The sequence below is a fragment of the Aotus nancymaae genome, unplaced genomic scaffold (genome assembly GCF_030222135.1).
Source record: "Aotus nancymaae isolate 86718 unplaced genomic scaffold, 86718_ANA_hifiasm-v0.15.2.pri h1tg000021l, whole genome shotgun sequence".
Lineage (NCBI taxonomy): Eukaryota > Metazoa > Chordata > Mammalia > Primates > Aotidae > Aotus > Aotus nancymaae.
This window is the reverse complement of record NW_026988433.1, coordinates 12,961,841-12,986,927: the sequence shown is the minus strand read 5'-3', so window position 1 is coordinate 12,986,927 and position 25,087 is coordinate 12,961,841. Positions and strand designations below refer to the sequence as shown.

Here is a 25,087-nt window from a genome sequence, read left to right as displayed (position 1 = left end):
TCTGAAGGACAGGGCTGAGAGGATGGGGCGGCTGGAGAGCAGGCCCTGAGCCAGAGAGCATGAGGAGTCCACGCTCACTGCTACCCCATGATGACTCGGGGAGGCCCCTTTGTTTCATGCTGAAACCTGCAGAGATATTAGAATGACACCCACGGGTGAGAGGGAGGAGATGGACAAGCTGCTCAGGTGGAGGGGCCTGGCCAGCCCAACTTCATGCCCTCATCTCACAAGTGGCTGCTCAGTACCAGAGAGGTCATCTGCCCCAGCCACAGGGAGCCTGCCCTGAATGCAGGCCTCACCTGTCTTGTGCTCAGACACCGTAGACTGACTCACTCTAGGGTTTAGCCAGAAAAGCTCAGGGTCTTTTTACCAGGATGCCACAGAGCCTGCCAGGTTCAAGTCATGAAGCAATCGAGCAGATGCGTGTTACGTTTACTGATGATGCTAATTACACAGGCTGCTCGTATTTCTAAACCAGTAGTTTTCAAACTCTGTTAGTGGCAGAACGCTTTTGTCGAATGGAGTCTTACTCAGAGTCAGAATCTAGCCACTAGAATGGGAAGGAGGTGGAGCTGCCCTGTCCACAGGCTCCTCTATGGGAGAGGCTGCTATTCTGTAAAACATGGTGGGGCGGGCCATGGGGAGGAAGACATTTTCTGGACAACAGGAGCCCCCAAGGCCAGGCCATTGGGCTGGGAGCTGGTAAACCGAAGTGGCCCTAGGGCCTTCAGGGGCTGGAGGTGGCAAACCAAACCAGAGGCACAGCCAGGCCCACAGGACCCAGGAGGCAGAGCCTCGAGGCCTGGTCAGAGGAAGCGGAGTGCCAGTGTGGGGACTGCAGGGGCAGACCACCCGAGCAGTCAGCTGAGGACCATGGTGGTCCAGCAGGGGTCATACTGTCAAGGAGAACCCAGCCCAAGCCTGAGGAGGCTGGAGGTTCCATACGGCTCCTGCGTGTGCCTGGTGTCATGCCCATGCTCACCGCTTTCGTGGTCAGGGCAGTCCCGACTGCAGCCACTCACTCATCTCATTCTCATCTCTCATCTGTCTGACGTTGCCACCTCCCTGTCCACCCCTAGGGCCAGGTCAGAGCAACTGCTCAGCCCTGGCCACTCTCCCCTCCCCTCTGCAGGATGACATGCACAGGGTCATTGACCGGCAGCTGATGGACACGCACCTGAAGGAACGGAGCCAGCCGGCTGCTTCTCTCTGCAGGGGCCATAGTGCCGGGCGGGGGGACGAGCCCAGCACCGCTGAAGGCAAACGACTCTTCTCATTCTTCAGGAAAATTTAAGTTAGGAGGAGTCAGGCCACCAAAGATGGGTGGACTGGAGGCAGCTGGAAAAGCAGTGCAGGCGAGGGTCTCCCCGCAGCGTGCAGCTAAGCAGCTGCCCTGCTCCTCGCGCTAGGGCCCCGTGGGTCTGGGAGGGCCTTCTCCCTTTCGTCAGTGGGGATGGAAACCTAGAGGTGGAGGTCTTCCTTGGCCACTGAAGGCTGCCCTTGGTCCACCGCCTGGCCAAGTCCACACCTGGGCTTTTCCAGGATCCCGTGCCGGAGCAGGGTTAGGCCACCTCCCAGAGGGGCCTCTTGGTGTTGGGTTCTCAGCTCAGCCCAACAGATCGCAGCTCACCCCCAGGCACTGCTGCCTCCTTGATTTTAGCCAGTGGGGAACAGAAGGAATGGAGGCCCTTCTCTGCATGCCTCAGGAGGCCTCAGCCACGGGGGCCTAGTCCTGCGGGGCAGCAGGCCACGCCTAAGCCTCCATTCCTTCCCTAGCCCCTGGCCCAGGGTCGAAGGGGAAATGGCAGCCCCTCCCCCTCGTGCATGCACCTCTGCTGGCAGGAGGCCAAGCCTCTGGCCGCGGGGCCTAAGAGCCAGGGCTTGGCTTACCCAAGCTCAGCTGAGGCCACCCCCTGAGCCCCCAGGAGGAAGAAGACCCTGTCCCCCGGCCGCCACTACTCTCCCTCCCAGCCTCCAGTCTCTGCCCCTTAGCAGGGCTGGGCCAGGCAGAGTGTTCTCGCCAGTCATCTGCAGGCTTTAGCCATCCAGCCCTTTCCCCTGCTCAGGGCTGGGGCTGGACGGGGTCTCCTCCTCCTCTCACATCTCCCTTCTCCACCCCTCACGTACACAACTTCTTGGCCCAGCCAAGCAAGTCCAGGCCACGGAATGGCACCAGAGGGGTCTGTGGTCAGCCACCCCGCCTTGAGGGCAGCATGGGTACCATGGGGTGGAGGGAATGGGGAGGCTGCCAGGAGCCCCCAGACGCTGCCTACTGGCTGCTGCTCCTGCCTCGGCAGCTGCCCCACCTCCTCCACCCAGGACCCCACTCAGAGGCTCCGCGGCCCGGCCAGCCCCCAGCTGCTCACAACTGATTCAGTCTCCCTCCCTCACATGGGGAAAGCACAGCAGGGATGCGCGGAAAGAATGTACCTGTAGATGTGTACATACCACAGTGCTGTAATTTTGTATGTAGCAATCATGTAAATACATGTATGGATTTTATAATATACATATATAAAAATCTATAAAGGCATATTTTTAGAAAAACAGCGCACCACTGCTTCTTTTGAAAATAGTCTGAATAAGAATAAAATGAATTTCTACAGAGCTTCCTGCCTCTGTCTGGCTATTTGCGGGGGGCGGGGGGGCGTTGGTCTAAATGTAGACGATACGTCAGACTCACCACTGGCTGCTGCTGAAGAGGTAGCACTTGTGGGTTCCCCTGCGCCTGGGTCACTGCAGATGCTGGTAGTTAACCAAGGGATGTGGCCAGGAAGGGGATCCTGCCCTGCCCCTCTCGCCTGGCACTGTCCCCTGCCAGCGCTGCTTCCCAGGCCAGCAGGGCCCTAAAGCTTGGCAGAAACTTCAAGCCAGAAAGAGCCACTCCAGGCAAAGGCTTCCACTGCATCTTTCCAGGCATGCGGAGGGTAAACATGGAGCTTCCCCTGGCATCTTACCACATGTGCTTCCAGCCAATGCATCCAACTAGGGGGAACTCAACCTTGGACCACCTGTTCATGGAGAAAGCGGATCTGGCTTCTGGAAGTGTCCCAGGCCTCGACAGGCTCCTGTGCAAGACCTAGACCAAGAACAGGGAAGAGCTGGACACTGTGGGTGGAAAGAAGCCAGGCCCACTCAGAGCACATCTCTGGAGGGAGGGAGAGCAGACAGACCCTGGAAGAAAATTTGGCAGCTTGAACCTTTATTTTTAGTATTTTTTTAAAAAGCATAATTAGAAACTTTCAATACAGAAATAATCCTAGCAAACCATTTAAAAGTGGTGGTGTTTGACAGGAATTTCACATCAGGTCCACTAGGACGTCGGTCCAGCCCTGAGTCCCCACCCCCACCCCGTAACCCCCATTCATGCGTGTAACAGTGGGACAGGCATACTGCCATGACCAAAATCACCCCACCACCTGGGGCTGGACGTCCAGCTGCCAGAAGCCATGGGGGCTCCCAGCCTGGGCTGGAAGCTCCCAGGACCAACCCCCCTAACTTATTGCTTGAATTTGCAAGCACACCCCTGCTGGCCTCGCCTGATCACTCAGAGGCAAGCATGCCCCCCACCCACCGGCACAGGAGTCCCCAAGCACCACACATCCTCACAGGGCCCGCGGCCAACCAGAATAGTCACAAGGACGGAGACCCCACTTCTGCCGCCCCCAGACCAGATGAGGCTGCCTGCTGGTCAGCCCTACAGCCCCTCCATAGTACCCTCCTTCCCAGGCCCACGGAGCTCCCTCACCCCATCCTGTGGCTCCAAAGTGAAGGCCTGTCCCAGAACCACCAGCTTTTGGCAGTTTGGGCAAGTGGAGAGACAGGCGAGAAGAAACCCCCAGTTTTTATTGATTAAAAACCCATCCACAGTGCTAACATGAAAACTGCAGTGTGATCTGTGATGTGATTGTCCAATCAGGGCTCTGCCTGGAAATCACCTAGGAAAGGAAATCTAAAGAAACACATCCTGGAATCAGCTCTTCCCAGGTCACTTGATCCCTGTAGGGGAAAGGGTAATGAGGTGTTCGGGCTGGGGGCGAGGGAAGCAGTCATCAAGTGCAGATGACCCTGGTTTTTCTCCAGGGGACTGGGGGTCAAACTGACCACCCCAGCCATTCCTTCCCATCTGCCAGGAAATCCTCTTGCGACCTTTGTCCTGACAAAGATTAGGACAATGACTGGGGGCTGTCCACGGTCCCAGCCCAGAGGCCCCAGGCATGAGAGCCCAGCCCCACAATGGCAGGAAGCCATTTGTTTTTTTTCTAAAAACAGTGGACACAAAGTGGGTTCGCCCCAACTTTTGCTGCTCTGCCAATCAAACCTTAGGGAAAGAAAATAATTGTGAGGAACTTAATTCACTGATCTGGCTTCAGTCTCTTGATCTGTTAAAATACTGCTCTGCAGCCCCCATGCCAGCCCCATCTCTGCACGAACCTACCCCAACCTTTCTGATGGAACTGAAACCTCTTGGTAGAAATGAGAAGCCATGGTTCCCCTAGGTTTGGAGCTCAGAAGCATCTAGAAGGCAGGACAAGAAATCTGTTGGCCAAGGGGCAAGACTGACCACCTCTGGAACCGCAGGGCCTCAAGGCCAGGTTCCCCAGCTCCCAGAATGGCTGTGGGGGCAGAACAGGGAGGGAAGGGAGCTGGCACAGGCCCCAGAGAGGGGGCAAGACCCTGCGTGCCAGGGACAGAAGCTGACAGCCTGTCGGAGAGAATGAGCAACACGGAGCCCACTCCACCGGCACAGGCTGGCCAAAGATGCGGCTAGAACATGACGCTGTCTCCTCAGGACGCTGCTTGTAGTAAGATGGGCTGGGGAGGGGCGCAGGGAGGGTCCGTTGCAGCAGGCTGGCATCAAGGAGGCAAAAGCCAGAGCAGGACGTGGTGTGCGGCCGGGTAGAGCAATATACACTATGTACAGACTCTGTGAATCAGTTCGCTCGGCTGGCAGCGTCCTTGCCAGGTCCAGGCGCCTTGGCCGGGGAGGAGGGGGCACCAGTAGGGAAGGGCGGGCTGGTCCAACACCTTCTTGGCACTCGAGGGGGAAGGGGGAGGAAGTGCCGATGGCGCCTCCCAATACAAAAACATGGAGAGAATTCTTTAAATAACGGCACAAAACTGAGACTGTCCCCCGAGGAACCCCCGCGGACCTCGGGCTGGGGGAAGGACCGCAGTGCAGTCTCTGCAGTGGACTGGGCGGCATTAGCAGCATCGTTTCTTTCGTTTACTGTTCTTCGTAAGCTTCACCACATCGTTCTGTTGTTGCTGCTGCTGTTTCGCCAGGTTGTCTTTCTTTGCTCGGAGAACCAGCTCCGTGATGCAGTTGAACATCTGTGGAGAGGAAAGAGGAAGGGCCGGCCTCAGACCTGGCCGGGAGGCCCCTGCTGGCCGCACTTTCTACCTGTGAATGTTTGCTATGTATGTCTTCAAAGCCTATTCTAGAAGGAGGTGGTGAATTATTTTATTTAAAGGTCAAAAAGGAACAACATTGCTAAAACCCTGTCTCTACAAAAAATACAAAAATCAGCTAGGCGTGGTGGTGCACACCTGTAGTCCCAGCTACTCGGGAGGCTGAGGTGGGAGAATCACTTGAGCCCAGGAGAACGAGGCTACAGTGGGCCATGAACACACCACTGCACTCCAGCCTGGATGACAGCGTGAGACCCTAACTCAACAAATAAGTTTGAAAAAAGGAACATCATCAAAGGTCCCCCATGAGCTGTGTGGACTTGGGGAAGTCAATCTCACAGGGGTTCACAGGGGTTTTCCAGTCCCCCCTTTTTTTTTTTTTTGGGATGGAGTTTCGCTGTTGTTGTCCAGGCTGGAGTGCAATGGTGCAATCTCGGCTCACTGCAACCTCCACCTCCCAGGTTTAAGCAATTCTCCTGCCTCAGCCTCCGGAGTAGCTGGGATTACAGGCGTGTACCACCATACCCAGCTAATTTTTTGTATTTTTAGTAGAGACAGGGCTTCTCCATGTTGGTCAGGCTGGTCTCAAAACTCCCAACCTCAGGTGCTTTGCCTGCTTCAGCCTCCTAGAGTGCTGGGATTACAGGTGTGAGCCACCAAGCCCAGCCTCCAGTCCTTTTTTTATAGAGACAAACTCCTTTCCTTCAGCTGGAATCTGGTGACATGACAGATTAAAGTGCCCCTGCCCTGTTCATGGACAGAGGTGACCCAGGGTCTGCCTGCTCCACACCACCTCACCGCATGTGGGGCCCAGAGAGATGAAGTCACTGCCCAGTGTCATACCAGCCCCGCCCACAGGCCCAGGTTGACAGGCTGGTGTCAGGACACCAGCCTGACCTGCAGAGAAGCCTTGCTCCCCGCCACTGTATAGCCCATGTGCTCCGAAGCAGTGGGGATCCTCGGCTTCCCATAGGCCTCTAAGCTCCACACCCCCCAAGGCGGCCAGTGAGGCAGAGGACTGGTGCAGAAACTGCTTGGCTCTGGTGTGGGACAGAGGTTTACTCAGCTTCTTACTAGCTGGGTGGTGGTCCTTAAGTTACTTCAACACTTGGAGCCTCAGTTTTCCTATTTGAAATGTGGGAATAATCGTACCCACCTCAGAGGACTGCTGAGCTATGAACTAAGATCATTAAAGGGCCTGGCACATAGTAGGCACTCAGTAAATGGCACTTACTAGGACATTTTCTATTGGCCATTTAGATGCCTCGAGCAGGCCAACAGTGAGAAAAAAAGAGCCACGGGGGTGCGGCGGAGCCGGTGACCCAGGGCCTCACCTCTTCCACGTTGACATTCTCCTTGGCGCTGGTCTCGAACAACTGGATCCCCATTTGCCCGGCAAATTTGTAGGCATCTTCCGTCTCCACCACCTTCCGCTCAGGGTCATCATTCTTATTGCCCACTTCGAAGCAAGGCAGAGTCAGCGCAGCCCTGAAGGGCACAGCTGGCTGTCTCCCTCCCCCGACCCCCACCCCTAGCCCCTGGGCACAGCCTCACCTAATATTCGGCACACATCATCACAGTTCTGGTTGATTTCGTGAAGCCACCGCTTGACGTTGACAAAGGACTCGGCACTGGTGACGTCGTAAACTACAATGACCCCGTGGGTCCCCCGATAATACCTGTAGGGCCAGAGTGTGCAGCAGCACTTCAGCCCCGGCAGGAGCCACCCCCTTGCCAGGACCCGCCTGCCCACATCAGGACAGTGACCCAGGAAAGGCGAGGGTGGCCCTGGAGCCTGGGCTCTCACCCTGCTCAGCAGAGCCCCGGGCCATGCCGAGGGCAGGAGAGGCTGCAGCAGCAGCACTGGCTCCACGCCAGCAGGGTGGGAGAGCCAGCCCCCTGGTGGCAGAGCAGGTCTGAGGAGTCACCCCATGCTGTTCAGAGTCTGCTGCTGGCTTGAAACATCTTTGAAGTTCTTGCTTTATTTTGGGATTTCAGGCAGTTTTTGTATTTGACATCATGTTATCACTGTCTTTGAACATTCAAAAAAAATCTTTTCTCCTCAAACCCGTTTTAGAGAAACACGTTTCCAAGAAGCCACACCATCATGAAGCCCTCGCAAAGTCTGTGTCCCCTCCCCTGGGGCAGGTAGGCACCTCCCTTCCTGCTGCTCTTGGCTCATCTGTGCAAGTAGCAGGAAAAACGTGGACACCACACAAGCATCTGGGGATGGCTGGGGAGAGGGGCCAGCAAAGCCACCACCCACACATGCAGACCCCAGGGCCAGCCAGGAGGGCTGGAAGGGGACATCAAACTCTCTTCTCCAGACCCCATCTCCCCATTCATCCGAATGGTACAGAAAGACATCAATCTCCAGAGGAAGACAGGACCATAGCCTCCGCTTCCCTCTGTCGCAGAGCTGGAGGCAAGAGAGCAACCCCGCCCTGAACTGTGCAATCAGCCAGAGCCGCCCCTCTCCTGCTCTCCCCAAAGCCACAAGGACCTCCTCCCTGAGGCTCCTCAGGACACCACATAAACCATGAGTGGACAGGCTGCTTCCTCCCAGCCTTCTGGCTGCCAATTGCTCCAGCCCTAAGTACCTCCACCCTGCCCGGCCCTGGGGCAAAGCCCAACCTGCCCCTGCCCCTGCCCCTGCCCCTGCCCCTGCCCCATTCTGGCTCCACCCTCAACACCGCTGCTGGGATCTCCTCCCAGGGCTTCATTCTGCCCGCAGCTTTGCTTCCAGGACGATGTCACTCTTTGGCTTTGGGGGAGCTGTGACAATCAAGTTGTCTTGGCACTGGGCCCAAGAACCAGCTCCGGCCTTGGCAGCAGCTGTGGACAGCGGCTGGCTCAGCACACAGAACGGCGTGGCGGACGCCTTCCAGAGTGAGGGCGCGCTGGAGCCGCAGAAAGAGCAGAGGAAGCGCAAGGAGTGGATGGCTCTGCAGATTCTCCTTTGCTGAAGATGATCAGAGATGCCAAGAAACACCTACAGCCACGGCCCTGGCGCAGAGCCCCAGCGGCTCCCTGGGCGCCTCCGCCTCATCTGAGGCCCAGAAAAGGGGCTTTATCTGAGAGCAGAGAATTCGTCTGCGGATGAAGTCAGAGGCTCAGAGCTCTGGCTGGGAAGGTCCGGAGCACTGAGGCTTCCCATGGCCACCAGGAATCGCTTTCACTCACCGGGACTCTGCTCTAGGCCAGGCTCAGAGCCGGGGGCTTGGTATCCATTACCTTACTAATCTCTGCAGCCACCTGATCCAGGAGACCTCAGGATGGCCATGTGACCAGCGAGGACCTGAGGCTGAGTGCAGCAGCCAGATCTGACTCCCAGGCCCAGCCTTCCTTGTCACTTCTCCCCTCACCTTCACCCCACCCACACTTCTCAGCAACGGCAAACCTCAGCTTCTGGGAGCAAGAACCCAAGAGGGGGTGACCACAGGGCTCTTTCCCGCCAGGCTAACGGGACACAGTTTCAGTTTCTCTTTTAATGCCCTGCATCAGAAAGTCACACTACTGTATCCTGACTGCCCCATTCCCGAAAACTCCGAAAACTGACTTCCCCAAAACTCCTTCCTTCTTTGCCAGTGACCATCACAGGGCGTCGAGACTTCCAATGCGCCCTGCAGGGCCTCCTGCCTTGTGAGGGCCAGAGCGGGACTCGTAAGACAGAGCTACCACTCCGCTTCCTCAGACAGGCAGAATGGCAGCAGGAGTCCAGCCACTGCCCACAGGCCACCCCTTCCCAAGCCCCCTGGGAAAATCCCATGCTGCTCCCAAGAAGCCGAATAACTCTTCCCAGCTCCCCACGGAATGGAGGAACCAGTTCACCCTCTTCCCGCCCTGCCCAGCCCAGAAAGCAGGTGACTTCATGGTGGCAGGGAGGGGCTGTGGCTCCTCCTGGTGAAAGAGCCTTGGACCCCCCAGGCCCCCACCGCCCTGCCCGAGGATTCATTCCTCATGGCCACAGGCCTCCCAACCTCTGCTGCCCCAAACCTCTGCCTGGTTTTAAAGCACAGGATGGGGTGGGAAAGCAGGGGCACCACCTGCCCAGAGGAGGAGGGCCTCGACAGCCTCAGCGTCAACCCTGAGTACCCCTCACCCCTGCCCCCCAAGTTAGGAGGCTTCATCCTCCCTGGGCTTGTTTTCCTGTCCATAAAATGGAGATAGTCACAGGCCTCTCCACCAGGATTAACTGAAATAAAGCAGGTGAAATCCTAGCGACAGGCCCAACCCAGAGCAAGGTCAGCGCCCAGACCAGCTGACCCCAGCATAAGGGCTTGTCTTGCCTGGGCCTGCAGCCCCAGGCTGCCCAAAGCACTGATGCCAGCCCTGCCCCAGCGTCCTCCGCAGGTCCTCAATGGCAGCTGCCAAGACATGCAGGCCACAGAGCCCCCGCTCACAGGCTCATCAACCATCACCACACAGGCTGCACCCAACGACCCTGGGACTGTGAGCTCCCAGGGATTTGGGCACCACGGGCTGCAGCACACGTGTGCTGTGTGCTCAGTGCAGGGTGAACCCAGTGACAAGCCTTCCACCTTGGCTCCAGCCCCTCGAGCTGCCCGCCCAATGCACCTGTTCCTCCTCCAGCAGCCCTACTCTCCCCCACACTCCCAGGCACCCGGGTGCCAGCATGGGGTGCACCCAGCTTTCACACTGCAGGGAGGAAGGGGGCTGCTGGCCGGGACTTCCTCATTCGCCTTCCTGAGGCCACTTCTAGAGGTGCTGCTCGAGAGAGCCGAGGAGGTGCCCGTGGAGCCGGACAGCTGCCCCCCACTCTGCACAGGCCGCTGTGTGGAGCGCAGGCTCGGGCACTGGGAGGGACCCCTCCAGTGTGCTCTCTGTAAAATGGGATGACAGCAGCTCCAGGCACACGGAGCTGCTAGACAGCACAACCCAGCCAGTCATGTTGACACCCTCGCCAGAGCACCCGGCCCCCTCCACATGAAAGCCAGCCCCAGAGCAGGCCCTCCGGGAAACAAGCACAGAAAGCCTAGGCAACCTGCCTCAGGACACACAGTCCAACAGCTCCAAATCCCCTTCAGACCCTGCTCCTTCCTAAAACCTGCTCCACTAACAACCCAGTGGGAGCCACTCCAAAGGACACTCCTATCTACGCTGGAGCCGTTTCCCTCTGGCCTGCAGCTCAGCCACAAAGGTGGCAACCTGTGGGCAGCCGGATTTCCCAGGAAACAGCTTTAAGGGTAGGGAAGGGCCTAATGACACACACCAGTGTCCCCTCTAGACAGCGCCACCTCCAAGGCGGGTGATGGGACCTGCCCAGGCCAACTCTAGCTTCCACAACTGACACCCACCAAGACGAATTGCCAGTGACTAAGTCCTGGGTGGGCAGGGCACGTCACAACCCCGTAGCGAGGCAAACACTACGCTGCTCCCTCTGTAAGGTGACAGTGTGGCAGGCCGGAAGGTCAGCTGACTCTCCAAGGGGACAGCCCACGGCCACTGGCCAGACTCCACCACGGTGCTCAGCAACACCCACTGCCCCCACCAGCAGTCACCCCCCAATCCCCTCACACCTTCAGGACCAGGAAGGCTGCAGCCAAACACCACCCACTACAGCCGACAACAGGCTCACTTCCCGACAGCCTCGGGGACCCACTGGTGACATTTCCACCATGACCAGGCACCGGTTGCTCAACCGTGTCCACAGGTCAGTGGTGCAGGCTGAGTGGGAGTGGGTGTGGACTCACGTGGAGGTGATGGTGCGGAAGCGCTCCTGCCCCGCCGTGTCCCAGATCTGCAGCTTCACCTTCTCCCCGTTGATCTCCACGGTCCGGATCTTGAAATCCACTCCGATTGTGGTGATGTAGCTGCCTACACACACACAGCAGTTAATGAGGCCCAGCACAGGTCTCCCCGCAGGCCCCCAGCCCCACACTGCACACCACACACCCCCAGGCTCCCCCACCCACAGCTCATTACATGTGCCTGGCACATTCTAGGCCCCAGGGACACAGCCCTGAACAAGGAACACGAGGCCCCTCCACCCACAAGTAAAGTGAAGGAGAGAGGCAGGATGCAAGGAAACAAAGGGGACAATTTCCAAGAGTGAAAGTGACACGCAGGAAATAAAGCGAGATGGGAGCGGGACAGGATATTTTAGAATGGCTAGGTGGGGACACACCAGCTGTGTCTCAGAATGGTAGACCTACAGCGGGCACACTCTGGGTTTTTCTTTTCTATTCAATTAAAAAATTTTTTATGGCCCTCAAAATTCACTCCCAAACACACAAATAGGTCATGAGCTGCAGTCTGAAAACCACCGCTCCAGGCAGGGGAGACAGCAGCAAAAACAGCCACGGGTGGGATTACGTGAGGTCAAGCCCTAGGCCCAAGGCCGGCAGAACGTGGCGAGGCCAGAGCTTGGACCTGAGTGTCACTTCCAAGAATGTGGACTTTCTCTTGTGTGTGATGGGAAGGCACCAAAGGGTTTTAATCACGGTGTGAGATGCATTTTAAATAGCTCTCTTGCAGCATCTGTGAGAAAAAGGGATTTTTTTATTTTTGAGACAACATCTCATTCTGTTACCCAGGCTGGAGTGAAGTGGGATTGCATCTTTGACCCTCCTCAGGCTCTGACAATCCTCCCACCTCAGCCTCCTGAGTAGCTGGGACTACAGGTGCGCGCTGCCACACCCAGATAATTTTTTTTTTTTTGCGATGGAGTCTAGCTCTTTTGCCCAGTAGTGTCGTGGCGCGATCTTGGCTCACCACAACCTCCACCTTCTGGGTTCAAGTGATTCTCCTGCCTCAGCCTTCCAAGTAGCTGGGACTACAGGCACGTACCACCATACCAAGCTAAACTTTTTTTGCTTTTTTTTTTTTTTAGTAGAGACGGCCAGGCTGGTCTTTAACTCCTGACCTCGTGATCCGCCGGCCTCCGCCTCCCAAAGTGCTGGGATTACAGGTGTGAGCCACCTCGCCCAGCCTTTTTTTTTTTTTTTTTTTTGAGAGAGTCTCACTCTGTCACCCAGGCTGGAATGCAATAGCACAATCTCAGCTCACTGTAACCTCTGCCCCCCGAGTTCAAGCGATTCTCCTGCCTCAGCCTCCCGAGTAGCTGGAATTACAGGCTCCTGCAACCGCACCTGGCTAATTTTTGCATTTTTAGTAGAGATGGGGTTTCACCATCTTGGCCAAACTGGTCTCGAACTTCTGACCTCATGATCTACCCGCCTAGGCCTCTCAAAGTGCTGGGATTACAGGCGTGAGTCACCAAGTCCGTATTTTTGTATTTTTAGTACAGACAGGGTTTCACCATGTTGCCCAAGTTGGTGTCAAACTCCTGACCTCAAGTGATCCACCTGCCTTGACCTCCCAAAGTGTTGGGATTATAGGCGCAAGCCACCACGCCCAGCCTGAAAGATGGATTTGAGGACAATTTCTAGCTGGCATAATTGTCCAGTCCAGAATTCCAAAGCCTAACACTAGGAAGAGCACAACTTCTCACTACATTTGGGGCTTACGCTGTAACAGTACAGGAGATACCACGCACAGACACAATTATGTGAAATGTGGCAAGGGTGTAGGAAAGGTCAAATTCCAAGGTGGGGTGGAGAACAAGGCAGGCTTCAGGGAGGATGTCATGTCGGGGCTTAGCTTGAAAGAACAGGTAAGACTTCAAAGGTTGAGATTAGGTAGGGAAAAGATGTCCCACTCAAAGGCAAATAGTCGAGGCAAACCCACAACCAGAACTTTGGAACACCAAGGAATGCAGCCCAGCGCCTACCACAGTTAGGCTCTCCAGAAACAGCTGGGGGGTAACAAACAAGCAAGCCAAAGAACAAAAGAATGACCAGGTGGGAGGACGAAGCCGGAAAGGTGAACTGGAAATAGACCATGGAGGCCAGTGGTTCTCAGCTGGGATGACTCTGTCCCTCCAAAGGACACTCAGCAATGTCTGGAGGCATTTTTGGGTGTCACAGCAGAGGGAGGGGAAGTGTTGCTGGCAATCAGTGGGTGGAGGCCAAGGATGCCACTCAACGTCCTTCAACACGCAGGACAGCCCCACAACAAAAATCACAGGGCCCAAAGGGTCAACAGTGTCCCAGTGAAAAACTTGCTGCAAACTCTGCTCAGGTGAGAGGGGCCACTGTTTTTTTTTTGTTTTGTTTGTTTTGTTTGTTTGTTTTGAGACAAAGTCTCACTCTGTTGCCCAGGCTGGAGTGCAGTGGCGTAATCTCCGCTCACCATGACCTCCGCCTCCTGGGTCCAAGTGATGATTCTCCTACCTTAGCCTCCCAAGTAGCTGGGACCACAGATGCATGCCACCACACCTGGCTAATTTTTTTTGTATTTGTAGTAGAGGTGGGGTTTCACAGTGTTAGCTAGGATGGTCTTGATCTCCTGACCTCATGATCCGCCCACCTTGGCCTCCCAAAGTGCTGGGATTACAGGCGTGACCCACTGTGCCCAGCAGGGGTCACTGTTTTTAAACAGAGAAAAGACCGTGCTAGACACACGCATTAGCAGTTCAGGGTGGGTGAGGGTTGCCATAATGCTTCCAGGTAGAACCAACAGCAAACTGAGATACTGGTAGTAGAAACAGAAAGTGGGAAGATATTGCAAAAATGAGCCCTCCAAGCATCAAATGCTGACTAGATGGGGAGGAAGAGGGGCATTAAGGAGGAAGAGGAACATTTTTCAGCATAATTAGAGGCTGTTAATCAGTTATCATTCTTTTTTTTTTTTTTTTTTTTTTTTTTTTTTGAGACGGAGTTTCGCTCTTGTTACCCAGGCTGGAGTGCAATGGCGCGATCTCGGCTCACCGCAACCTCCGCCTCCTGGGTTCAGGCAATTCTCCTGCCTCAGCCTCCTGAGTAGCTGGGATTACAGGCACGCGCCACCATGCCCAGCTAATTTTTTTGTATTAGTAGAGACGGGGTTTCACAATGTTGACCAGGATGGTCTCGATCTCTTGACCTCGTGATCCACCCGCCTCGGCCTCCCAAAGTGCTGGGATTACAGGCTTGAGCCACCGCGCCCGGCCTCAGTTATCATTCTTGAACAGAAGGTAACAGTCAGCTACAACAAATAGCTGGCATTTATTGAGCAATTACTTAGTCCCAGGCACTGTAACCTGTGCTATCTCAGGTCATCCTATAACAACCCCATGGGGGAAGGACCATTATGATTTCTACTTTACAGATGAACTGACGCTTAGTCACTGGCTCAAGGTCACACAGAGAAGCCATTGCTTTCCAACACCACACCACCAGTGAGGATGCAGGGCCAGTATCAAGGAAAGAAGGGCGGGGGCAAAATCCACTTCTCCACCAAGACAAACATCAGCCATGGAATCACTTTCTAAAAGCAGCTCAGCCATGTCAGAGGCAATATTCCACAAGACAATCAATCAGAGACGCCAACCCCACCCAAAGCATCTGTAATGAACCTGATGTATTTAACAAACAAAAATGTGTTCAGCTGGACACAGTGGCTCACGCCTGTACAATCCCAACACTTTGGGAGGCTGAGGCAGGCGGATCACAAGGTCAGGAAATCGGGACCATCGTGGCCAGCATGGTGAAAACCTGTCTCTACTAAAAATACAAAAATTAGCTGGACATGGTGGTGCATGCCTGTAATCCCAGCTACTCAGGAGGCTGAAGCAGGAGAATTGCTTGAACCAGAGAATCGGAGGTTGCAGTGATCCAAGATCACGCCACTACACTCCAGCCTGGCAACAGAGGGAGACTCCCTCTCAAAAAAAAAAAAATGTGCTTAATCTTACCAGTGATTAGGGAAAAACAAAGGTAAACAAGTTAGCCCCTTCTGCCTATCAGCTCAACAAGAATGAAGACAGCTACTAAGATCCAGCATTGATCAGGGTTGACAAGGGGCACTTTCCACCCTTCAGTGGGAGTGTGAATTAAATTACTCCAGCTTCTTTGAAAAACAGGTTGGCAGTACCTATGAAAATTCTTGGTGCATACACCCTGCAACCGGTAACCCCACTTCTACAGAAACACACACACAAGAATAAATATCAGTCGGGCTCTAAGACTCACACCTTTAATCTCAGCACTTTGGGAGGCCGAGGTGGGTGGATCACCTGAGGTCAGGAGTTTGAGACCAGCCTGACAAATACAGTGAAACCCCATCTGTACTAATAATACAAAAAGCAGCCGGGTGTGGTGGTGGGCACCTGTAGTCCCAGATACTTTATAAGTTGAGACAGGAGAATTGCTTGAACCCAGGAGGTGAGATTGCAGTGAGCCAAAATAGCACCACTGCACTCCAGTCTGGGAGACAGGGTGAGACTCCATCTCAAAAAAAAAAGAGTAAATATCGACTAAAGCCCAAGGAGCTAAGCATCACTGAAAACAGACACAACCAGAAGCCAGGCACGAAGTAAGAGCACTGTCAGTGCACTGTGTGGTGCGCCCAAGCACAGAAAGCGCCCCCACACTCAAATGAACACAACGGCCTGCATGTGGAGCACAGAAAGAAGCTGGAAAGACACACTCTGACCAGAGGCTGCCAGGGCAGCACAGGGGGCAGGAGCAGGGACTGCGCCCGGATGACACCCTTAGATGCTGTTATGGTAACCTTCCTGTTTGGACCCTGGGTGGGAAAATGATGCGCTAGCCAAAGGGTTTTGGTGAGCAGGTACATTAAGATAGACCACAGAGGCTTCTGACGGAAGCTCCACCAGGTCCTAAGGTCCACTCCATCTTCTTCCCTCCTCTGGCAACCAGAATGAGACAGTTCCCAACATTAGGCAGAGGCAAGTGTGTTCCGGTGCCAGGGAGTGGATGATGTCAACAAACAAACAAAAATGACCCCCCAGCAGGACTGCAGGGGAGGACTCACCTGAGAAAGTGTTGTCTGCAAAACGCAACAGTAAACTGCTCTTGCCCACACCTGCAAGAGAGAAAGCACTGCGATGAGGGGAGCAGGTGGGCCCCCTCCCTCCAGCCCCGGCCCTTCTTCTGGGAGATGATGCCTGAGTCCCAACTCTTAAGAAGCTCAGTGGGACCCAGCTCACTTCTCAATGCTCTTTCCACCTCCCTGAGCAGCCACACACCAAGAACATCTCTACTGCTCGATCCCTGACCTTTTCCTTCGTCCTTGTGTAAGACAAGCTGTTCCCAAATCCTTTGAGGGAAACATGAGAAAGGGACTGGTGTGCAGGCCCTGGGCTGAGGGCTGGCCCAAAGGGAAATGCCAGGAGACAAAGTAGAATGAAAGTCAATCACACGGAACAGCCCCCAAGAGCATCTACAACACGGTCCCTAGAAAAGCACATGCCACGTTATGGCACATCAGTTAGGGAGCAGCCCGGAATGAGGAACTGCAGAGCGGGAAGGGACCCTTGATATCACCAGGGCTATTTTGCAGGTGAGGAAACCAAGGCCCACACAGCTAGAACTCAATGGCCTCCATCTTCCCGGCTGATGGCCCCGCTGGGTGGGGTGGTGGAGTGGAGGGTCTGCCTTATACCCATCAGGGCAACAGCCCACATGTGCTCAGACCATGCACCAGCCACAGCAGTTCCTGACTGCTTAGAGCACAAACCGGTATACATCTGGTCTCCCCAACTTTTTTTGTAAAGAGATGGGGTCTCATTCAGTCACTCAGGCTGGAGTACAGTGGTGCAATCATAGCTGACTGCAGCCTCGAACACCTAAGCTCAAGTGATCTTCCAGCCTCAGCCTCCCAAGTTGCTGGGACCACATGTGTACATCACCAAGCCCGGCTAATTTTTTTATTTTTAGCAGAGACAGAGTCTTGCTATATTACCTAGGCTTAATTTTTTTATCTTTTGTAGAGACGAGGTCTTGTTATATTGCCCGAGTTGGTCTAAAACTTCTGGCCTCAAGCAACCTTCCCGCCTGGGCCTCCCAAAGTGCCAGGAATTCAGGCATGAGCCACTGCACCCAGACCTGTCCCTTGACTTCAACTCACAGTGTCTTCAGCCTGCCAAGTGCACCTGTTCCCATGTCCTTCTATCCCATCCCCAATCTCCAACGACCCTGACGCCAGGCAGTTAATCGACCACAAAGACTTCACGAAACGCATCGGGCCATCTGTGTGGTAAGCCCTTGGATAACTCTTTGATTGTATTTCCGGCCACATCTCTTGAGATGAGGATGCCCAGGCTCAGAGCTGCTGAGTAGCCGGCCTAAGTGCCTCTGCGAGAAGCAGTAAAGCTGAGATCCACGTCCAGGCCAGACTCCTCCAGAGCGCTAACACTCCTCCCAATACACACTGCTGGGAGTCTGGCCTCTGGTTCAGGAAGGGGAAAAAAAATGACCCTGTGGGGGCTCCTACATCTCACTCCTGTTAGATTTTCAATGAAAATGCCATGAAAGCTATGAAACCCCATGAAACAAATTGCAGATTTTGAGCCTAGGTGTCTATTTGCAGGGAAGCCCACAGCATTTTTTTTTTTTTTGAGAGACAGGGCCTTACTCTGTCACTCAGACTGCAGTGCAGCAGTGTGATCACAGCTCACTCTAACCTTGAAATTCTCAAGTATCTGGGACTACAGGCATGTACCACCACACCCAGCAAACTTTAAAAAAAATTTTTGTAGAGATGGCGTCTCACTACGTTGCCCACACTGGTCTCAAACTCCTGGCCTCAAGCAGTCTGCCCGCCTCGGTCTCCCAAAGTGCTGGGCTAACAGGCGTGGACCACTGCAGTTGGCCCCCACAGCTTTTATTAGATTCTCAAAAAGGGCACTGCCTCCACCCCCACACCCCCAGGTAACCAAAGTGGCAAACCACTGCTGCAGCTGTATTTCCCTAAGCCTAACCCAGCATCCTCTCTGGGCAGTCCTCTAAAGATCCCTTCTGGGAACTTCTCCCGGTGAGTGAGCTGCCCCAGGATACCCAGCAGAACTTGTTTCACTGAGTAAGCCTGCATCTTATTTTCATAGACAGGCTGGCGTGAAGCTCTCCTGGGCAGGCAGATACTGCTCAGTCCCGGGCCGGCAGCACTCATGCTCAGAACCACTTCCTCCTTGCTCCACCATGAGGCTTCCTGCTGAGCCCAAGGAGAGCCCGAGTCCCAGGCTGGGTCCTTCACAGCACTGTGCCCAGCACCAGCACCCCACTGGCCTCACCGCCTCCTCTGCTTCCTCCTGGAGCCTTCTGGGTCCAGCTTACTCAGCTAAAAGCCTGAGTCGGAAGTTCCTCTAGGACAGAGCCCTCGCCTCACCCGCCCTGTGCATTCACAGTGCTGTAAGCCGGCCCTGGCACTTAGTAGGTGCCAAACAAACACTGCTTAATGAATTTCTGCCTAAACAAATGCCCGCCGCGCTGACGGCTCTGCTATCTAGCGCTACCACTGCAGCTCAGCAGGCACCTAAGCAGGGGTTTCCAAACTTCTGCAGGGCAGCAGAATCCTTTTCTTCATTCAAGTTTTACCCAAATCCCATGTCTAACACAGCTCTCTCTGCAATGACACAGTCGTGTCCCCTCCAGCTTGCCCTTTCCAGGTCCCCATACTGTCCCCAGGCACCTTGGCAGAGCAGTTAAAAGCCACTAGGCTGCAGAAAGACCACAACCATCACCACATTATCTGTTGCTCTGGACCCAACACCAATCTCTAACACTGTTCTCCCTTTGAAAGGAACAGAAACCCATCCCAAGAAATGCTACCCCCTAAATATCCCTAGAAGAAGCTTCCTCAGAAACACGAGCTGCAGCCATTACCCTGCAGCACCAGTGTCAGGGCGGGAGCAGAGGGCACCCATCAGCCTTCACCATAGCTGCTGCCGAGGCTGCCCAAGGCCCACATCAGTGTAACCCCAACCAGTCCAGCCTGTCGTCGTCTTTTTTTTTTTGAGACAGAGTCTCACTCTGTCCCCAGGCTGGAGTAGAGTGGAGCGATCTCGGCTCACTGAAACCTCTGCCTCCTGGGTTCAAGCAATTCTCCTGCCTCAGTCTCCCAAGTAGCTGGGATTACAGGAGCCTGCCACCACGCCCAGCTAATTTTTGTATTTTTAGTAGAGACAGGGTTTCGCCATGTTGGCCAGGATGGTCTTAATCTTTTGACCTCGTGATCTGCTCATCTCGGCCTCTCAAAGTGCTGGGATTACAGACATGAGCCAACATGCCTGGCCTTTTTTTTTATTTTTGAGATGAGTCTCACTCTGTCACCCAGGCTGGAGTGCAGTGGCCTGATCTTGGCTGCAACCTCCACCTCCCGGGTTCAAGCAATTCTCCTGCCTCAGTCTCCAGAGTAGCTGGGATTACAGGTACCTGCCACCACATCCAGCTAATTTTTTTGTATTGTTAGTAGAGACACGGTTTCACCATGCTGGCTAAGCTGGTCTCGAACTCCTGACCTCAAGTGATTGCCTGCCTCAGCCTCCCAAAGTGCTGGGATTATAGGAGTGAGCCACAGCACCCGGCCTTTACCCCTGGCTGCTGTATCTGGTCCTCACCACACCAGCCACACACACATCTTCTCCTCGCCCTGCTCCTGCCTGGGCTCTGGTCCCCTCACTCGCCCTGCTCCTGCCTGGGCTCTGGTCCCCTCACTCCTCTCTGCTTCAGTTCCATGTCTTAAAGAGCCCTAGACCTTTCAGTGAAGTGTTCTTAATTTTTTTAAATTCTGAAACAGGGTCTTGCTCTGTTACTCAGGCTGGAGTGCAGCAGCACAATCACAGCTCATTGCAGTCTCAACCTCCCAGACTCAAGATCGTCCCACTTCAGCCTCCCAGGTAGCTGAGACTACGGGTATGCACCACCACACCCAGCTAATTTTCCTATTTTTTGTAGAGACAGGACCTCCCTATGTTGCCCAGGCTGGTCTCAAACTCCTGGGCTCAAGCAACCCTCCGCCTCAGCCTCCCAAAATGCTGAGATTATAGGCACGAGCCACCAAACCCAGCCTTTTTTTTTAAATTTTGAGACAGTGTCTCACTCTGTCACCCAGACTGGAGTACAGTTGTGTGATCATAACTCACTGTAACTTTCAACTCCTGGGTTAAAACAATCTTCCTGTCTCAGCCTCCCACGTAGCTGGGACTATAGGTTCGCACCACCACACCCAATTGATTTTTTTTTTTTTTGAGATGGGGGTCTCACTATGTTGTCCAGGCTGGTCTCAAATTCAAGTGATCCTCCCACCTCAGCCCCCCAAAGCACTGGGATGAGCTACTGTGCCCAGCCATGTTCTCATTTTTAATCCTGCCTCAGCCACTACCTCACTCTATAACCTCGCACAAGTCACGCCCCCTCTCTTAGCTTCAGTTCACTCATCTGTTAAGTGAAGGGCTAACTCCATGTCCGAATGAGGATGGCTGATCTGAGGGATGCAGATGAAATGCTGTTACAAATCAGAGTCAGCGTCAGTACAAGGGAAAGTATAGGAAGTAAAGAAACTCAGGCATAACGAAGAGATGCAGAGGTCGAGGGAGTCCACTGCAGAAGCATGCACAATGTGCAGTGTGGGCAGAACTCTAGATGTATGAAGAAAGAAACCAGCTTTCATGGAGGGCCTGTTGTTTGCCAGCCCTGACACCAGCTGCTTACACACATATTAGCATTGAGGTGCAGTAGCTCCGGCTTTGCCTCTGCGAGCTGTGTGATTTGAGGCAAGTCAGTCACCTCCTCTGAGCCTTAGTTCCCTTTTTTTTTTTTTTTTTGAGATGGAATTTCACTCTTGTCGCCCAGGCTGGAGTGCAATGGCACGATCTTGGTTCATTGCAACTTCTGCCTATCGGGTTCAAGCAATTCTCCTGCCTCAACCTCCCAAGTAGCTGGGATTACAGGCACATTCCACCATGCCCAGCTACTTTTGTGTTTAGTAGAGACGAGGTTTCACCTCTACTGTTGGCCAGGTTGGTCTTGAACTCCTGACTTCAGGTGGTCCGCCCACCTCGGCCTCCCAAAATGCTGGGATTATAGGTGTGAGCCACCACATCTGGCCTTAAGCCTTAGTTTCCTTATTTGACAAACCACACAGGCCGTGGGTAAGAATAAGCATCTGTGAAATCATTCGATATACCTTAAGGAGGCATTCGCATAAGAAGCCCAGTTCAGGGGAGTGCGTGATGTCAGTCTCTGTGCTCGGCCACCAAAGCTTAGTTTGGACTTCCACAGCTACCATCTCCCAGCTTTGAGTATCTCTCTGTCAGGAGAAATCAAAGAGCACAGCGTCTATCTCCTCTACAACCCACGCCTACATGACTGACCTAGGAGCTAGACCACATAAATCTTGACCCAATGAGTCTTCTCCCACACCTGACTTCGGAGAGAAAGATCAATTCATCATACAAAATGTACTGTGAGAAAGCGGGCCAAACCCATCCCCTGGGTTTTACAGAGGAAAAGTGCCAACAAGCTCCATCTTCCTGCTGAGTTTAGGCTTTTCATTGTTGGATATCAACGCAGAGGTCCGAGATGTCTTGCAGAGGGATAAAGGCTCCTGACCCTGGCAGGCTGACTGTCACTCCAAAAAGAGAGAAATGGCCCAGTGCCAGTCCCTCAGAACCCAGGCCAGGACTGCAAGCAAATCATGTAGAGGAAGCCTCAAGACCCTGAAGAAAGCCAAAGGCCATCTCCAAGAGAACACTCCAGCTTGCCTGGTTTCCTTTCATTCAAACCATAACCAATCGGTCCTCCCCCTTTTAACTCCTTCCCCAAACACAGTAACTCTTCCATCTACCTGGTTAGCCCCCATCTTTTCCCCTTATCTCTCCCTTCCTCCAGCAGCCATGGAAACCTCAGCCATCCTTCACCTTCACCCGATCCAAACCACCAAGCACATCTCCATCCAGCTTTACAAGTGAGGCCAAAATCACCCACTTCCCTGACCCAGCTCTGACACTGCTACCCAGCACTCCGACACCCCGGGTCTCACCACTCACTTGATTTGATCCCCTTTCCTTAACAGCGCATGGCCTCTGCCTCCAATCACATGACATCCCTCCCCACACTCAGCTCAGGTCTGGTCTACAAACTAAGCATGCTCCCGAGACTCTTTCATGGACATCGTATAACCCCAGCATCTCAGCTACACTCCCATAAACCTTCTGGGGCCAGCCTCCCTGAACTCTTGGTCACCGCATAAACCTGCTTACCTGCCATACTCCAAACAGCTCCAAAACCCTCCATCTTGTTCCAGAAACCAATCTATCTTTTCTAAGGACACTTAATATTCATTCATTCTGCAAATATGTCTTAAGCACTTACTGGGAACCAGGCACTGTTTTAGGCACTGGAGCTACAGCAGTGATCAGGAGCCCTTAAGCAATGTTTGTGTGGCCAAAGCACTTTTATAATTTTGGCTGCCACACCCCCAGGACCCCTCTGTATATAGTAGCGGAACAGCAAACAGTGACGACTCACTGTGTGCCAGGAGCTGTGCACAACACTGCACAATCTCACTGAATATTCACATCAACCCCATAAGGCAGATCCAACCATCATTCTATTTTACAGATGAGGAAACTGAACGATGCAGAGATATAACAATAATTCAGCGGGAATGTGCCAGGCCCTGTGCAAAGCACTTTACCCGCCTTACCTCATTTAAACCTCATGGCAATCCCATGAGGCAGGTTCTGAGAACGTCCTCTTTTTAGATAGGAAGAAACTGACACTTACAAAGGATACTGATGATAATGACAATAGTGAACATTTATTTCGAGCTTACTTTACCGGATAGGACGCTGAGCACTTTTCCTACTTTATCCCATGGAATCCTCACACCACCGAGCAAGGCACGTCCCCGCTTCTCAGATGAGGGAACTGAGGCTCAGGACGGCGAAGTAACTTGCCCAAGGTCAGCGAGAGGCGGCTGGTAGTCCCGAGACTCGAACCCAGGTCTCTCCTACTCCAGAGATCGCGCGACTTGACCAAGGTCACACGTGAAGCAGGGGCAGGCGCGGTGACTGGACCCGGCGCGCTCGGCCCCTTCGCCCCGCGCCCCAACCTCCCCTCGGCGCGGCCCGGAGCCCCTCGGCGCGCCCCTGGAGCCCAGACCGCCAGGCAGCCCCGCCCGCCCGCCCTGCGCGGGCCGGCACCTCCCCGCCCGCCTGCCGCCCCGAGGCCCCCGCGGGCCGCGCCCGGCAGGGCCCGCGCCGCCTCCGGCCGCTGCGGCCCTCACCGCTGTCGCCGATGATGAGCAGCTTGAAGAGGTGGTCGTAGTCCCGGGCCATGGCGGGCGGGGGCGGTGCGCGCGGGCAGGCGGGGTCGGTACTGGCCTCGCGATCCGCAGCTCCCTCTGGGCTGCTCCGGCAGCGGCGGATCCACTTCCCGAACAAACAGCCGGAACTGACAGAAACACCTCCCTCCGCTCCCCCTCCTCCTCCGCCTCAGCAGCCGCCGCCGCTGCCACCGCCTCCCTTCTTCCCGCCCCGCCCCGCCACTGCGCAGGCGCAGCGTCTGGCACCGCCTTGCGCAGCCGCAGCCCGAGCCAGCCGCAGCCCGAGCCGGCCGCACCCTGGCCGCGCACGCGCCCCGCGGACGCGCCCTGGCGGAGTCCCGGTGAGCGCGGGCCCGTCTTTCTGGCGTGTCCTGGAGCGTCGCAGCTGCTGTCCGCGGCGCTGAGAGCTGGTGGAGCGGAGCCGCTGTCGAGTCCCAGCTGAAAGAAGCCCAAGGTGCCGGAGAAGCGCGGTCGTGGACGTTCTCGCTCCCTCATCTTCGAGACCCGCAAGCCCTGCAGAGAGGAAATGACAAGCACGCCGCGACCGTGGGGCGGGGCTCACGCGAGCTCCGAGTTTCCCGAGTCCGGGGCTGAGGACATGGAAGGCAGAATCGCGCAGGGAAGGCCCGGCACCCCGCCCCTTCCACACCGACGCTGCCCCCGCGGAGCTGGCCCCGGCCCCGAGCCTGTGAACTGGACGCCGAGGGCGGCGGGCGGCTGCCGAGTTATGCAGAACGGGAGCTGCCGGCGGGAGCAGAGCTGCGAGGCTGTGGGCTTTGAGGGCAGCGCGGGGTCGAAATCCCATCCCAGCGCTGTGACCTCCAGGAGCCCACGTTGCCTCTTTGGTGGAGGGGAGAGAGTGGTCCAGGTTCAGAGTCTCGTGTAGCTCGGAGCCGAGCCTGGGAGCTGAATGACCCATTGTGCAAGGCGCACCTCAGAGACCGAAAGCAACCGCTTCCCGGGCTTCAATTTCACACCACCTGCAGATACACATCTCAGAATCTGCGGCTAGGAGGACCTGGGCCGCCAGAAGCAAAGCATGTGCATTTTATCATCAGCCCCCGGTTTCTCGTTTTAGAGTGAGTTCCCACCTGCCCTACCTGAAACACCTAAAAGTAGTATGACCCCACGGCTATCCTCACTGCAGAACTGCAGAGGGTTTTAAGCTCCTATTTCTTATAGCCCTGTCCCTTTCCAGGCGGGTTTTTGTTGGATATTTCTACTTTTCTATCAAACTTCCTTTTCTTTTGACTTTATAAAAAACAATGCCGGGAGGTTAGGTAGGAGAATCGCTTGAACCCGGGAGGCAGAAGTTGCAGTGAGCCGAGATCGTGCCATTGCACTCCAGCCTGGGCAACAAGAGCGAAACTCCGTCTCAAAAAAAAAAAAAAAAAAAAAAAAGCTATGCTTGTCCTTAAAATTATGTTCAGAAGTTTACTGAAAAGTACAAGTTACTATTTTTCCTTCTGAAGCACTCCTCACAGGTAAACCCTGTTAGTTTAACAGGTAACCTTAAAATGCTTAACACATACTTGTTGAATAA

The 25,087-nt window shown here is 54.7% G+C and overlaps 3 protein-coding genes across 6 annotated transcripts in view; 1 reads left to right on the top strand and 2 right to left on the bottom strand.

Annotated features, from left to right (window-relative positions):
- Positions 1-2,608, top strand: part of BICDL1 (BICD family like cargo adaptor 1) — a 107,548-nt gene extending 104,940 nt beyond the window's left edge. For 2 of the 3 annotated variants that reach the window (XM_064379730.1, XM_064379731.1), the window contains one exon: positions 1,133-2,608. In XM_064379730.1, coding sequence (XP_064235800.1) covers positions 1,133-1,294 — 162 coding nt within the window. In that variant the 3' untranslated portion in view covers positions 1,295-2,608. The remainder of the gene's footprint in view (positions 1-1,132) is intronic. The other variant, XR_010343814.1, reaches the window with a different exon arrangement.
- Positions 2,357-5,206, bottom strand: LOC105728817 (uncharacterized). The gene is given in 1 exon segment (XM_021675486.2): positions 2,357-5,206. A coding segment is annotated over 1 exon segment (837 nt). The 3' UTR covers positions 2,357-4,369.
- Positions 5,112-23,724, bottom strand: RAB35 (RAB35, member RAS oncogene family). Of its 2 annotated transcripts, XM_021675487.2 has the most exons (6): positions 23,506-23,572; positions 16,252-16,302; positions 11,127-11,250; positions 6,967-7,091; positions 6,747-6,871; positions 5,112-5,334 (listed from the first exon to the last, which is right to left on the bottom strand). In XM_021675487.2, the coding sequence occupies exons 1-6, from the start codon at positions 23,555-23,557 to the stop codon at positions 5,206-5,208; spliced, it is 606 nt and encodes a 201-aa protein (XP_021531162.1). In that variant the 5' UTR covers positions 23,558-23,572; the 3' UTR covers positions 5,112-5,205. The 2 variants fall into 2 exon arrangements, with proteins under 2 accessions (XP_021531162.1, XP_021531163.1); XM_021675488.2 differs by lacking the exon at positions 6,747-6,871 and having other exon boundaries at positions 5,143-5,334; positions 23,506-23,724.
- Between the last annotated feature and the right edge of the window lie 1,363 nt (positions 23,725-25,087).

What these genes read in the sequence shown, in the direction of transcription:
- RAB35 (XM_021675487.2), bottom strand. Translation starts at nt 23,557, where the DNA reads ATGGCCCGGGACTACGACCACCTCTTCAAGCTGCTCATCATCGGCGAC. An exon ending in TGCAGACAACACTTTCTCAG is followed by an intron (nt 11,251 to 16,251) that starts GTGAGTCCTCCC and finishes GTGTGTGTGTAG; the next exon opens with GCAGCTACATCACCACAATC. An exon ending in AGAATGTCAACGTGGAAGAG is followed by an intron (nt 5,335 to 6,746) that starts GTGAGGCCCTGG and finishes TCCTCTCCACAG; the next exon opens with ATGTTCAACTGCATCACGGA.